At 39.5% G+C, this 14,372-nt stretch overlaps 1 protein-coding gene across 1 annotated transcript in view; it reads left to right on the top strand.

Moving 5' to 3' along the window:
• The window catches only part of ARHGAP45 (Rho GTPase activating protein 45), a 238,609-nt gene that overhangs the window by 169,116 nt on the left and 55,121 nt on the right, over window positions 1–14,372 (top strand). Inside the window, exons 16-18 of the mRNA XM_053702812.1 lie at window positions 7,153–7,233; window positions 12,200–12,369; window positions 13,439–13,627. Of these exons, the coding sequence (XP_053558787.1) occupies window positions 7,153–7,233; window positions 12,200–12,369; window positions 13,439–13,627 (440 nt within the window). The remainder of the gene's footprint in view (window positions 1–7,152; window positions 7,234–12,199; window positions 12,370–13,438; window positions 13,628–14,372) is intronic.

Below are 14,372 nucleotides of genomic sequence, written 5' to 3'. Positions count from 1 at the left end.
GGTCATAGGTTAATACTCTATATGTATTTTTATCATTCAGTAACTTAAATGCCTCACCCAAATAGTGTTCTCTTTTCTGGATCACTATCCCTCCGCCCTTGTCCGCGAGGCATATAACTATATCTTTGTTATTCATAAGCTTGTTAAGTGATTTTCTTTCAAGTATAGTTAAATTGTCATTATGTTTATTTATGATCTTGTTTTCATCTTTAAATACCATTTCTAATTCTTGTAGTACTAATTTCATAAAAATGGGTATTTGATCCCCTTGTGCACCAATCGGGTAAAACAATGATTTACCTTTAAATTTAGAATGAATGATATCATGATTAAAATCATGAATAGATAAATGTAATAAATCGTCCTTTTCTATATTCTCATGAGTGTCTTCCACAGTCCCAACCTCCCTCGGTATATTCAAAGTGTTAATAGTATCTAAATCTGATGCTTGTATATATTCTATATTGGTGGTTGTTCTATTTTCCAGATTTTTCAAGAAGTAACGTTTTAATGTTAATTTTCTTATATATTTGTGTATATCCTCAAAGACATCCAGTTTTTTTTTCCATTTGTATTTTATTTGTTTCTCCGTAAATTCTGCTGCTTATTCCCAGTGCCACCTATTGCATATTAATAATATTACCTACCAACAATAAGCGCAATTTTAATATCAATTTTAGTTTTGTATTAATTTGGATATTTATTATCCTTTTGGTTCAAAGAATGACTGAAGTTTTTGGTGAATGTGCACTTAGGGAGAATAGAAAAAGAGATGTCATTCTCCTCATGTTAGATCCTAACCTTATAGATACCACGCCCGTTGCCTAGTGATCCTGAAACTTTATTTAAAAATCTAGAATCTTTACTAGAACAAGACACTAAAGATTGGCAAGATCTAGTGCTCCTTGATAATTATGTTTTACATAATGTGATCCCCAGGGGACTAAGACTATTCAAACATCCTGCATTTCAACTTGATGATGTACACCATGCAACTGAATGGGAGTCAGCATTGCATGACTGCTCCATTAAGCTAATTAAAATATTGATTAAGTTTAGGGAACAGAAAATAGACAAAAACAAAAAAGATATTGAGGAAATAACTCAAAAAATCCAACCATTTAAAATGGATGATAAATGGATCAATTGAAATAAGAGCATTCCGTTTTGAATAAAAAAAATAGATTTGGAAATACAAGCCACTAAACATAAAACATGAATTGTCTAGGGATCTACAGGATTACAGGGATAATAAAGTGTATACTTACAAAAATAAAACTAGTCAAGCCAAACAGAACCTAGAGACTCACAATAGAGTTAATAGCTATAAAAATAATGAGCTGATCAAAAAGAATCTCCCCCATACTATTTCTAAAACTATTAATGCGCATATTAATAGACCTAGGGGGTACTATAATTCCCATAACAATGCCTCCAACTATAGGAATTATTATTCAGATAATGATAACACCAATCATAATAGTGGTTATGGTAACAATCATTATCACTCTAATAATCAACCAGAGTGGAGGAGAAATACCACCTCATGGCGTAACAATTCTAATCATAACCGAAGGAATCTAGATACACAACCTAGAAAGCAGTTTCATTTTCAAGATAAACCTAGGGCTCCAATACCAGTTATGAATAGATTTGAAGCACTAAGAAATCTAGGGAACAAAGAAAATTGGGAACTGATAGGTGCCCAAACCTAAAGGAGCCTATATGGGTAACAATCCTATTTTAGAGAATCGAGAAGAATAGGGGGGACGAGAGATGAATCCATCAATAACTGGGGCCCAGTACCCGTTGAGACCGAGAAAAAGTTCTTTAGAACTAGACGAGGAACAAGAGCAGGGAGGGGAATACAGACAGCAAGAAAGAAGAAGAAACTAGAACTAGCCAAGACTGATATCTTCAATCTAGCAGAAATAGATTTGTACAAAATCTAAATAAAGGCCTGAATTTTGCCCACAAATCCAAGCCAAACAAATTGGATGTCTTTGTGGATATACACAAATAAATAAGAAAATTAACGTTAAAACGTTACTTCTTGAAAAAGAAGTAATAGAATATTACCAATATAGAATATATACAAGCATCAGATTTAAATACTATTAACACTTTGAATATACTAAGAGAGGTTGGGATTGTGGGAGACACTCTAGATAACAGTAGCTTTAAAGGGATAGTCAACACCAGAATTTTTGTTGTTTTAAAAGATAGATAATCCCTTTATTACCCATTCCCCAGTTTTGCATAACCAACACAGTTATATTAATATACTTTTTAGCTCTGTGATTACCTTGTATCTAAGCATCTTCTGACAGCCCCCTGATCACATGACATTTTATTTATTATGTATTGACTTTCATTTTAGCCAATTAGTGCAGTGTCTGCCACAATCCACAGGCGTGCTCACATTGTTATCTATATGGTTTACCTGAACTAGCTCTCCCATGTTTTGAAAAGCAAATATAAAAGCATGTGATTAGAGGCGGCCTTCAAGGGCTTATAAATTATCATATGAGCCTTCCTAGGTTTAGTTTTCAACTAAGAATACCAAGAGAACAAAGCAAAATTGGTGATAAAAGTAAATTGGAAAGATGTTTAAAATTACATGCCCTATTTGAAACATGAAAGTTTTTTTGGGACTTCACTGTCCCTTTAACTATCATGAGAATATTGAAATGGAGGATTTATTAAATTGATCTATTCATGATTTTAATCATGATATCATTCATTCTAAATTTAAAGGTAAATCATTGTTTTACCCGATTGGTGCACAAGGGGATCAAATACCCATTTTCATGAAATTAGTACTACAAGATTTAGAAATGGTATTTAAAGATGAAAACAAGAAAATCACTTAACAATCTTATGAATAACAAAGGGCGGAGGGATAGTGATCCAGAAAAGAGAACATTATTTGGGTGAGGCGTTTAAGTTATTGAATGATAAAAATACATATAAAGTATTAACCTATGACCCTACTATACAATATAATAAAGATTTAGAGAAATTGTTAGTACAAGCTAAAAATGAAGGAATTTTAAACAGTGATGAATATAAATTTGTTAAAAATTTGAACCCTATGGTACCTGGGTTTTACCACCTTCCAAAGGTGCACAAAGATGCAGTCAATCCCCCAGTGAGACCAATTGTCTCGGGGATTGCCTCACTTTGTGACAACTTGTCCAAATATGTGGATTCTTTCTTACAGCCTATTGTTAAAACACACGAGCATACCTCAAAGACACCCAAGAGGTGATTAGGATTTGTGAAGGTGGCAAATAGGATGAAAATATGTTTTGGATCACAGTTGATTTTTCTGCGCTCTACACCTGCATTCCACATTTGGCAGGTGTTGAAGCTGTAGAGACAGAATTACACAAGTGGAATTTCCCTGGTCAACAAATTAAATTTTTAATTGACAGTCTCAGTTTTATTTGAAATCATAATTATTTTATATTTGAAGAAAAAATTTATGTACAGACTTGTGGCACTGCGATGGGGACAACTTTTGCCCCATCGTTATTCAACATTTACATGAACCAATTTGAGAACTTGTTCATTTGGCATAATAATCCATTCAGTGACAGGATCGTCAAATATAAGCGCTATATCGACAATGTTGTCATTTTATGGAAGGGATGTGAATTGGATATTGTCGAATTTTACAAACATATTAACAATAATAATTTAAATTTAAAGTTCACAGGTATACATTCAAAGATCAAGGTGGAAATTCTTGATCTTATTCTTTATAGTGATGATCAAAATAATATAGCTGTGACAAATTTTAGAAAACCCACAGAGAGGAAAAGAGTCATACATTACTCTAGTGCCCATTAACAAAGTTAGGTCAAAAATATTCCTTATAGTCAGTACCTCAGGATGCGAAGAAATTGCACCCATGACAATGACTATATAAAAGAAACAGATATACTAGACAGTAAATTTACAGTCAATGGTTATGATGTGAAACTTCTGCAGGAAGCGAAAGAGAGAGCATCCAAAAGGAATAGAGCTGATTTAATTTAATCAGATCCGAAACCGATTCACAATAGGGAAGTAAACAATGCGACATCTGTAAGGTTTATAACAACTTATAATGAAAGTGCCAATAAAATCAAAGGCATTCTTAATAAACATTGGCCCAATTTAAAAGCAGATCCGCTATTGGGCCCCCAGATTGGTAACACACCATTGACTACTTTTAAAAGGGGTAGGAATCTTAACAATTATCTAGCTCCTAGCAAATTAAGCACACATACTGCGGATAAAAATAGGGAGGGTGCATCTACAAATTTGTTGGTGGGCAATAAAGGTACTAAGAAATGCGGCACAGCACAATGTATGCAGTCACATTAATAATTCCTCCATGTTTCACAACACTGACCATTCTGAGAGTTTTGAGATTAGGGTTAGAAGTAGTTGCCACTTTTATAGTATATCTATTAGAATGTGGGTGTGGCCTTTTTTTATGTAGGCCGCTTTAAAAGAAATGTAAAGAGGAGATTTTATGAACATGTATATAATATTAAAGAGAAATTCATCAAACATAGTGTATCTAGACACTATATGGAATTTAATAAATGTGATCCCTCCAGTCTGAAAATACAAGCTATAGATTGGGTCTCTCCCAAAGAAAGGGATAGACTGTTAAAATTACGAAACTTAGAAACATACTGGATCTATAAATTGAAATGCTTACAACCGCTAGGACTGAACATCGATACAGATGTTGCAGCATATATACGTAGTCTAAATTTGTTTAATTCAGTTATTATTCATTTTATCTTATCTCTATCTCATATTAAACCTCATACCTATTCATTGGTGATTCTAATTTGCAAACAGAAAGGGTCAGATATAGCGAGATTACAAGTTTTAGGGATCATATTAAGAAAGTATTAATAAGGTGTGTTCATCATAAGATGTAAAATATGTTTTTATTGTATGATTTTTTATTATATGATGTTTTTATGTTTTTAATGTGAGCAATGATATATTTATTTTGCCCATTTGTACTGCATATTATTAAATTACCGGACCACTATGCTGTCACAGGTGAGGTGGATTTACCTGTCCACTCCCCCCCACCCGATTGGTCCAATAGTGCTTTAAATAATAGCATACTTTGCTCCTTTCTAGATCGTCATTACTTTCCCTTGAAAAAGCCTGGTTGAAACCCGGGGTGAAACGCGTTTGGCTACACTATCTGGACAGTATATGCATACATATGCTTATTTGCCAGCTGTTCAGTGAGGTTAACCGCAGTCCACACCAGATTTCACCCCAAGGGTTATACGCTGGGAGAGCATTAGGGTGTCTTTCAAATTGATCCGGAGAGGATTTTTTGCGGTTCACCTACACAGTGATCTATTTCACATGCTGTTTTTAATCTGTTATCCTGTAAGTACGATTTTATCTTGTGCGCAGTGCGCTTGTTAATAAACTCCACTTGATGATAGTGTGCTTTTCTGTCTTTTGTCTTGCATAACTAACACTGTTATATTAACACGCTTTTTACCTCTGTTATTACTTTATATCTAAGCCTCTGCAGAATGCCCTCTTATCTCAATTCTTTTGACAAACTTGCATTTTAGCCAATCAGTGCTGACTCATAAATAACTCCACAGGAGTGAGCACAGTTACCTAAATGACACATATGAACTAGCGCTGTCTAACTGTGAAAAACTGTCAAAATGCACTGAGATAAGAGGGGGCCTGGAAGGGCTTAGAAATTAGCCTACCTAAGTTTAGGTTTCGACAAAGAATACCAAGAGAACAAAGCAAATTTGATTATAAAAGTAAACCGGAAAGTTGTTTAAAATTGCATGCCCTATCTGAATCATGAAAGTTTAGTTATGCCTTGACTGTCCATTTAAGGTATAAGTAATTGAGAATGTATACAAAACCATATATTGTGTCTCTGGAGTTAACATAGGGTTCTCTGCAAAGTTCTATGTAAAAAGTGTTTGATATACATACTGTTATGACAAAATGAAGTCTGTTCAGCCTTCCATGAGGTCTTGTAATAACACTTTTGTATGCAGTAAGTGCCGGCCCATGTCCGGCACCAAAGCACTAGTTAGTGTGGGTGGTGAAAGTGACTTGAGCCCTTCATCTGTCCAGAGACTCTGAAAAACATTGGCAGTGTTTTGTAGCTCTTGGTTAGGCAGATGAACATCTGGTCCAGTAGATGAGGGCTTGTTTCGGGTTACCGTATTTTCCATGTGGATCAGGCTCTTCAAGTGTTCAACTCTGTCAGCCTCTGCAGCGCCCCTGATATCTATGTTGTTGCTACAGCCGTTGTATGCTAGATGCGCTTTCATATAGGTAGTAGGCTGGTGAGCAGATAGTATTCTCTTAAAATCTATCATCAGCCGGTGTTCTAGCTCGGCTAGGTGATCATCAAAAGTCTGTGTGGATATGTTTCTCTGCATAGGTAATAGGCAAACAGTGTATCTCCTTCTGTAGTCATATTGTCCAAATATTGTAAAGATCTCTGCTACCAGAATTGGACAAGGTTACTCAGAGTGATGCTGTGAGGCTTGGTGGAAGCAGTCAAAGTCTGACTGCGTTAAACGGAATCCCGGGGGTGGGAGCACCGAAGGCTGTAAATATGTCTCCCGCCTTAGGCCTCAGAGATGCTGTCCATAACGCCGGGATCATCAATACAGCTAGCTTTAATAATAAGTACAGTCTACTCCATAAAGGGCAATTGTATAATCCAATTGCAAGCAAGGATACTTTAAAATCAAGCAACTGCAGCTCCCGGATATGCAACCTACTGGTAAGGCTGCCCCCCCCCCCCCCCCCAAAAAAAAAAATTTTTTTTAAGTAATTAATGCTATTAAAAAAAAGTATACAAGGTAGATAATTTAAACCTAAGACAAATGAGCCCTCACAAGAAATAAACAAACGTTACATCCCAGCAGAGTTGATCATTTACAGTAGTTTACTAATTAAAAACAAAATCACAAAGAGGGTGAAAAAGAAAACGTAATTGTGTCTTGCAAGGATGTTTTGCTGTCTGCGTTTTGGTTACTACAGACTGGGGACACTGTAGATGGAGCTATAAAATGTAATAAGTTATTTAGGTAAAAAAAAAATGTAACTCACAAAAATGTGTTTCCTCTATAGGTTTTCCTGAGAAATTACTCTGTCCACCTTCGCCAAGTGAGGATGCTGAAAACAAGAGTCTGAGTTCATCGCTAGAGCAGAGTATGATAATTAATATTATTATTAATTTATTTGGTACCAACATATTACATCATCATTATTATTATTATCATATATTTGTATAGCGCCGCAAAATTTTGTTACGTTGGTTACATAGTTTATAAATAATGTACACACACACTGAAGCACGCACTCATGTACACACATACTGAAGCACGCAATCATGTACACACTCTGAAGCACGCACTCATGTACAAACACACTGAAGCACGCACTCATGTACACACACACTGAAGCACGCACACATGTACACACACACTGAAGCACGCACACATGTACACACACACTGAAGCACGCACTCATGTACACACACACTGAAGCACACACTCATGTACACACACACTGAAGCACACACTCATGTACACACGCACTGAAGCACGCACTCATGTACACACACACTGAAGCACACACTCATGTACACACACACTGAAGCACACACTCATGTACACACGCACTGAAGCACGCACTCATGTACACACACACTGAAGCACGCACTCATGTACACACACACTGAAGCACGCACTCATGTACACACGCACTGAAGCACACACTCATGTACACACGCACTGAAGCACACACTCATATACACACGCACTGAAGCACGCACTCATGTACACACACACTGAAGCACGCACTCATGTACACACGCACTGAAGCACACACTCATGTACACACGCACTGAAGCACACACTCATATACACACGCACTGAAGCACGCACTCATGTACACACACACTGAAGCACGCACTCATGTACACACACTGAAGCACACACTCATGTACACACACACTGAAGCATACACTCATGTACACACACACTGAAGCACGCACTCATGTACACACGCACTGAAGCACACACTCATGTACACACGCACTGAAGCACACACTCATGTACGCACACACTGAAGCACACACTCATATACACACGCACTGAAGCACGCACTCATGTACACAAACACTGAAGCACGCACTCATGTACACACACACTGAAGCACGCACTCATGTACACACACACTGAAGCACGCACTAATGTACACACACACTCAAGCACACACTCATGTACACACACACTGAAGCCTGCACTCATGTACTCACACTGAAGCACACACTCGTATACACACACACTGAAGCACACACTCATATACACACGCACTGAAGCACGCACTCATGTACACACACACTGAAGCACACACTCATGTACACACACACTGAAGCACACACTCATGTACACACACACACTGAAGCACACACTCATATACACACCAGGGATAGGCAAGGTGTCCGTACACGGACACTGGTGTCCGTGACTAGCCCTTGCAGTGTCCGCCACAACCTTAGTATATGTTTTCTTTCTGATTAAATAATAGGAATAAAAACAAATATGTAGTGTTAATAAAGTTAGAAACTGCTAGCGATATTGGGTGATAAGTTATGGAGTAACTAAAGCCTGAGTGAAATACTGGATGTGTATCTGCATCTATATAATAACACCCAGCTCTATACAAAGAAACAGTAGTGACACTGGCACATGCGTATAGCCAGACAAGGACTGGTTATAGGGTCAGTGGTATCTGCATCTGTATAATAACACCTAGCTCTATACAAAGACACAGTAGTGACACTGGCACATGCGTATAGCCAGACAAGGACTGGTTATAGGGTCAATGGTATCTGCATCTGTATAATAACACCTAGCTCTATACAAAGACACAGTAGTGACACTGGCACATGCGTATAGCCAGACAAGGACTGGTTATAGGGTCAGTGGTATCTGCATCTGTATAATAACACCTAGCTCTATACAAAAACACAGTAGTGACACTGGCTCATGGGTATAGCCAGAGGAGGGCTGGTTATAGGATCAGTGGTATCTGCATCAGTATAATAATACCCAGCACTAAATAATGACACAGTAGTGACACTGGCTCATGGGTATAGCCAGAGGAGGGTTGGTTATAGGATCAGTTATATCTCAATCAGTATAATAACACCAAGCACTATACAAAGACACAGTAGTGACACTGGCGCATGGGTATAGCCAGAGGAGGGCTGGTTATAGGATCAGTGGTATCTGCATCTGTATAATAACATCGAGCACTATACAAAGACACAGTAGTGACACTGGCACATGCTCATAGCCAGACAAGGGCTGGTTATAGGATCAGTGGTATCTGCATCAGTATAATTACACCTAGCTCTATACAAAGACACAGTAGTTACACTGGCTCAGGGGTACAGCCAGAGAAGGGCTGGTTATAGGATCAGTTATATCTCAATCAGTATAATAACACCAAGCACTATACAAAGGCACAGTAGTGACACTGGCACATGGGTATAGCCAGAGGAGGGCTGGTTATAGGATCAGTGGTATCTGCATCAGTATAATAACACCAAGCACTAAATAATGACACAGTAGTGACACTGGCTCATGGGTATAGCCAGAGGAGGGCTGGTTATAGGATCAGTTATATCTTAATCAGTATAATAACACCCAGCACTATACAAAGACACAGTAGTGACACTGGCACATGGGTATAGCCAGAGGAGGGCTGGTTATAGGATCAGTGGTATCTGCATCAGTATAATAACACCAAGCACTATACAAAGACACAGTAGTGACACTGGCACATGGGTATAGCCAGAGGAGGGCTGGTTATAGGATCAGTGGTATCTGCATCAGTATAATAACACCAAGCACTATAAAATAATGTTTTTCATTTCAATGTACCTTGGTGTCCTTCACTAAGGTCTGTACTTTGGAAAATGTCTGCCACAGCCTTTGTCTGTGCCTATCCCTGATACACACGCACTGAAGCACGCACTCATATACACACGCACTGAAGCACGCACTCATGTACACACACACTGAAGCACGCACTCATGTACACACACACTGAAGCACGCACACATGTTACACACACACTGAAGCACGCACACATGTTACACACACACTGAAGCACGCACACATGTTACACACACACTGAAGCACGCACACATGTTACACACACACTGAAGCACGCACTCATGTACACACACACTGAAGCACGCACACATGTTACACACACACTGAAGCACGCACACATGTTACACACACACTGAAGCACGCACACATGTTACACACACACTGAAGCACGCACACATGTTACACACACACTGAAGCACGCACACATGTACACACACACTGAAGCACGCACACATGTTACACACACACTGAAGCACGCACTCATATACACACGCACTGAAGCACGCACACATGTACACACACACTGAAGCACGCACTCATGTACACACACACTGAAGCATGCACACATGTACACACACACTGTACATGAGTGCAGGCTTCAGTGTGTCTGTAAATGAGTGCGTGCTTCAGTGTGTGTGTACATGTGTGCGTGCTTCAGTGTGTGTGTACATGAGTGCGTGCTTCAGTGTGTCTGTAAATGAGTGCGTGCTTCAGTGTGTCTGTAAATTAGTGCGTGCTTCAGTGTGTGTGTACATGTGTGCGTGCTTCAGTGTGTCTTTAAATGAGTGCGTGCTTCAGTGTGTCTGTAAATGAGTGCGTGCTTCAGTGTGTGTGTAACATGTGTGCATGCTTCAGTGTGTCTGTACATGAGTGCGTGCTTCAGTGTGTGTGTGTGTGTACATGTGTGCATGCTTCAGTGTGTGTGTACATGAGTGTGTACATGAGTGTGTGCTTCAGTGTGTCTGTACATGAGTGCGTGCTTCAGTGTGTGTGTGTACATGAGTGTGTGCTTCAGTGTGTCTGTACAGGAGTGCAGGCTTCAGTGTGTCTGTAAATGAGTGCGTGCTTCAGACACACTGAAGCACGCACTCATGCACACACACACTGAAGCACGCACTCATGTACACACACACTGAAGCACGCACTCATGTACAAACACACTGAAGCACGCACTCATGTACAGACACACTGAAGCACACACTCATGTACACACTCATGTACACACACACTGAAGCATGCACACATGTACACACACACACACACTGAAGCACGCACTCATTTACAGACACACTGAAGCCTGCACTCCTGTACAGACACACTGAAGCACGCACTCATGTCAACACATACACTGAAGCATGCACTAATGTACACACACACACTGAAGCACGCACTAATGTACACACGCACTGAAGCCTGCACTCATGTACACACACACTGAAGCACACACTCATGTACACACACACTGAAGCACACACTCATGTACACCCACTGAAGCACGCACTCATGTAGACACACACTGAAGCACGCACTCATGTACACACACACTGAAGCAAGCACTCATGTATACACACACTGAAGTCTGCACTCATGTACACACACACTGAAGCACACACTCATGTACACACACACTGAAGCACGCACTAATGTACACACACACTGAAGCCTGCACTCATGTACTCACACTGAAGCACGCACACATGGACACACACACTGAAGCACGCACTCATGGACACACACACTGAAGCATGCACACATGTTACACACACACTGAAGCACACACTAATGTACACACACACTGAAGCACGCACTCATGTACACACACACACTGAAGCACGCACTCATGTACAGACACACTAAAGCACGCACTCATGTACACACACACTGAAGCACGCACACATGTTACACACACACTGAAGCACGCACACATGTACAAATACACTGAAGCACGCACACATTTACGCACAAGTACACACACAAACGCACACTCATGCACACACTCATTTACGCACAAGTACACACACTCACGCATGTCACATGTACACATGCACCAATGTGCACACATGTACGTATGCATGCGTGCACGCACACTCATGCATGCACTAGCGTACACATACTCCTGCATGCATTCATATACGCACACACACTATTGCATGCACACACACACTCATGCATAAACCAATGTCAGTTTTTCTTTCTCTTTCTTCCAGGTATAAATGGGCTCCCATCTAACTTAGAAGTACCAATCCCCACCGGTCCTTTCCGTAACATTGGTCTTTCCCGAGCAGCTCGTACTCACAGACTGCGCAAATTACGAACACCAAGCAAATGCCGGGAGTGTAATAGCTACGTGTATTTCCAGGGAGCCGAATGTGAGGAGGTAAAGGAAAAGTGTAAGATGCTGAGTGTGCTGGTACTGAGTATGTAAGAGGACAAAGAATTGGGAAAAAAACTGGAGAGCTTAAAGGGCCAGAGTAGTCGAAAAATTCAATGCTCTAATTCATTAGAACCCTGTCAATTTTAAGGGACATTCCAGTCAAACTTTTAATGCACATAGATGAGTTACGTCTTTGAATAGAAACATATTTGCTATATACATGTATTAGCAAAAATACTTCTAGCAAAAGTCATCACTGTTTTAGTGTTAACATTTTTCTCTGCATGTGTGCGGGAGGCATAGCTAGATATTCTCAGTGCACCAGCATTGTAAATACTACAGCTAGTCAGAGTGCCAGTGCGACATGTATCATGTCAGCCGTTAACAAATTGAGTCATTGCTAGATGATACGAGCACCTTAGGCTCTCTCAGCAAATGCTGTGTTTAAAATGCTGGTGCACGGTGCATACTTAAATACACTCTTGAAACAGCTATAGCTTTTATAAGAAGAATTTTTGCTAATACATGTATATTGCAAAAATACTTCTATTCAAAACTGAAATGCATCCATGTGGATTTCAATTTTGGCTGAAATGTCCCTTTAAGGCTATGGACTCTGCACTACATGTGTATTTAACTTCCACAAATTGGTTAAGCACATAGAAGAAATGCCCCTCGAGACCCATGGAGCACTGCAGGTCCATAGGGAAACCCCTGCTGATCCAATCACTTCTGAGTCGTATGACTAGCGCTGCTGATTTTAACAGCTGTTCTACTATGTGTTTAACCCCTTTGCTTTGATTAAACACACAGTAGTGTTGAGTCGATCGTCCTAATATTACATGCGCTAGCGAATTAGAACATGTCCTTTTTCGACTATTACATCCCTTTAAAGGGGCATAAAAGTAAAGCATAAAACTGTAAAAATGCTTTAATGCGCTAAAGCAGTTTATTATTGCTCTATTGCATCCATATAAATGTGTTTAACACCTGCAAAGTTTTTCTTTATTTTTAAACATACATTTTTCTCTCCCTTTTGTTTTTCTCACATTTGCTGATCCCGTTTCTATAGTGTTCCCTTGCTTGCCACAAAAAGTGCCTGGAAACTCTGGCCATTCAGTGTGGTCACAAGAAGTTACAAGGACGACTGCTTCTTTTTGGCAGAGAATTCTCCGAAGTAGCTCTCAGGTCACCTGATCACATCCCCTTCCTCATTCACAAGTGTGTTTCTGAAATCGAGGGACGAGCGCTGACCATGAAGGTAACAGATGGAAAGGGTAATTGTGTCGGTTTGAATTCTTATTTGTTGAGTATGTAATTTTAGCACTGCCTGACCAAGAACTGCTGGTCCAGAGCGAATACAGCAGCTGATCCAGTCTGCAGCAGTAGACACAGGTCTGGGTTGTGTGTTTGCTGCTGCTGATTGGCTCACTGGCTGTATCCACTCAGGACCAGGAATGGCTTCTGAACAGTACTTTAACTATGTGTCTAACCCAATTTCATCGGAGAAATACAAAGCATTGCAGTGTTGTTAGCACTAAAATTACATTCTCAAATAAACTAGAGCAGTTTTTGCACTATAATGCCACTTTAAGTATGTTATGAGATAATAGATATACAGTTACTGATTAGGAGGGTTTTCATCCCTCTTTAATATAAGGACTAATACAATTAATACTACCAATATAATGTAGTTGTGCAGATTTCTGTCAGCTTTTTTATTCCAGTAGCGTGCATTCTTTATAACTTCATATTGGTCCACAGACCATTCACCTAAGAGCATCCAGCTTCTAACATTACACAGACAAATGATGTATTAATTATATCTCCATTTTTGGGAGTTCCCTGCCTACTGTGGAGAACTATGTCTAGGCAAAGTAAGGAAGTAATTAGGGACTCAGAGGTTGTTTCACATTGTCTTTCACTTCCAGTGACAGGCATGGACTACCTTAATTGGGTATTTCATGGACAATTGTGCAGTGTCAGTTGTCTCAGAAGATCAAGGA

The sequence above is a fragment of the Bombina bombina genome, chromosome 2, assembly GCF_027579735.1.
Source record: "Bombina bombina isolate aBomBom1 chromosome 2, aBomBom1.pri, whole genome shotgun sequence".
Lineage (NCBI taxonomy): Eukaryota > Metazoa > Chordata > Amphibia > Anura > Bombinatoridae > Bombina > Bombina bombina.
Note: the sequence above shows the minus strand (reverse complement) of the source record. Positions and strands in the feature narration are given on the sequence as shown.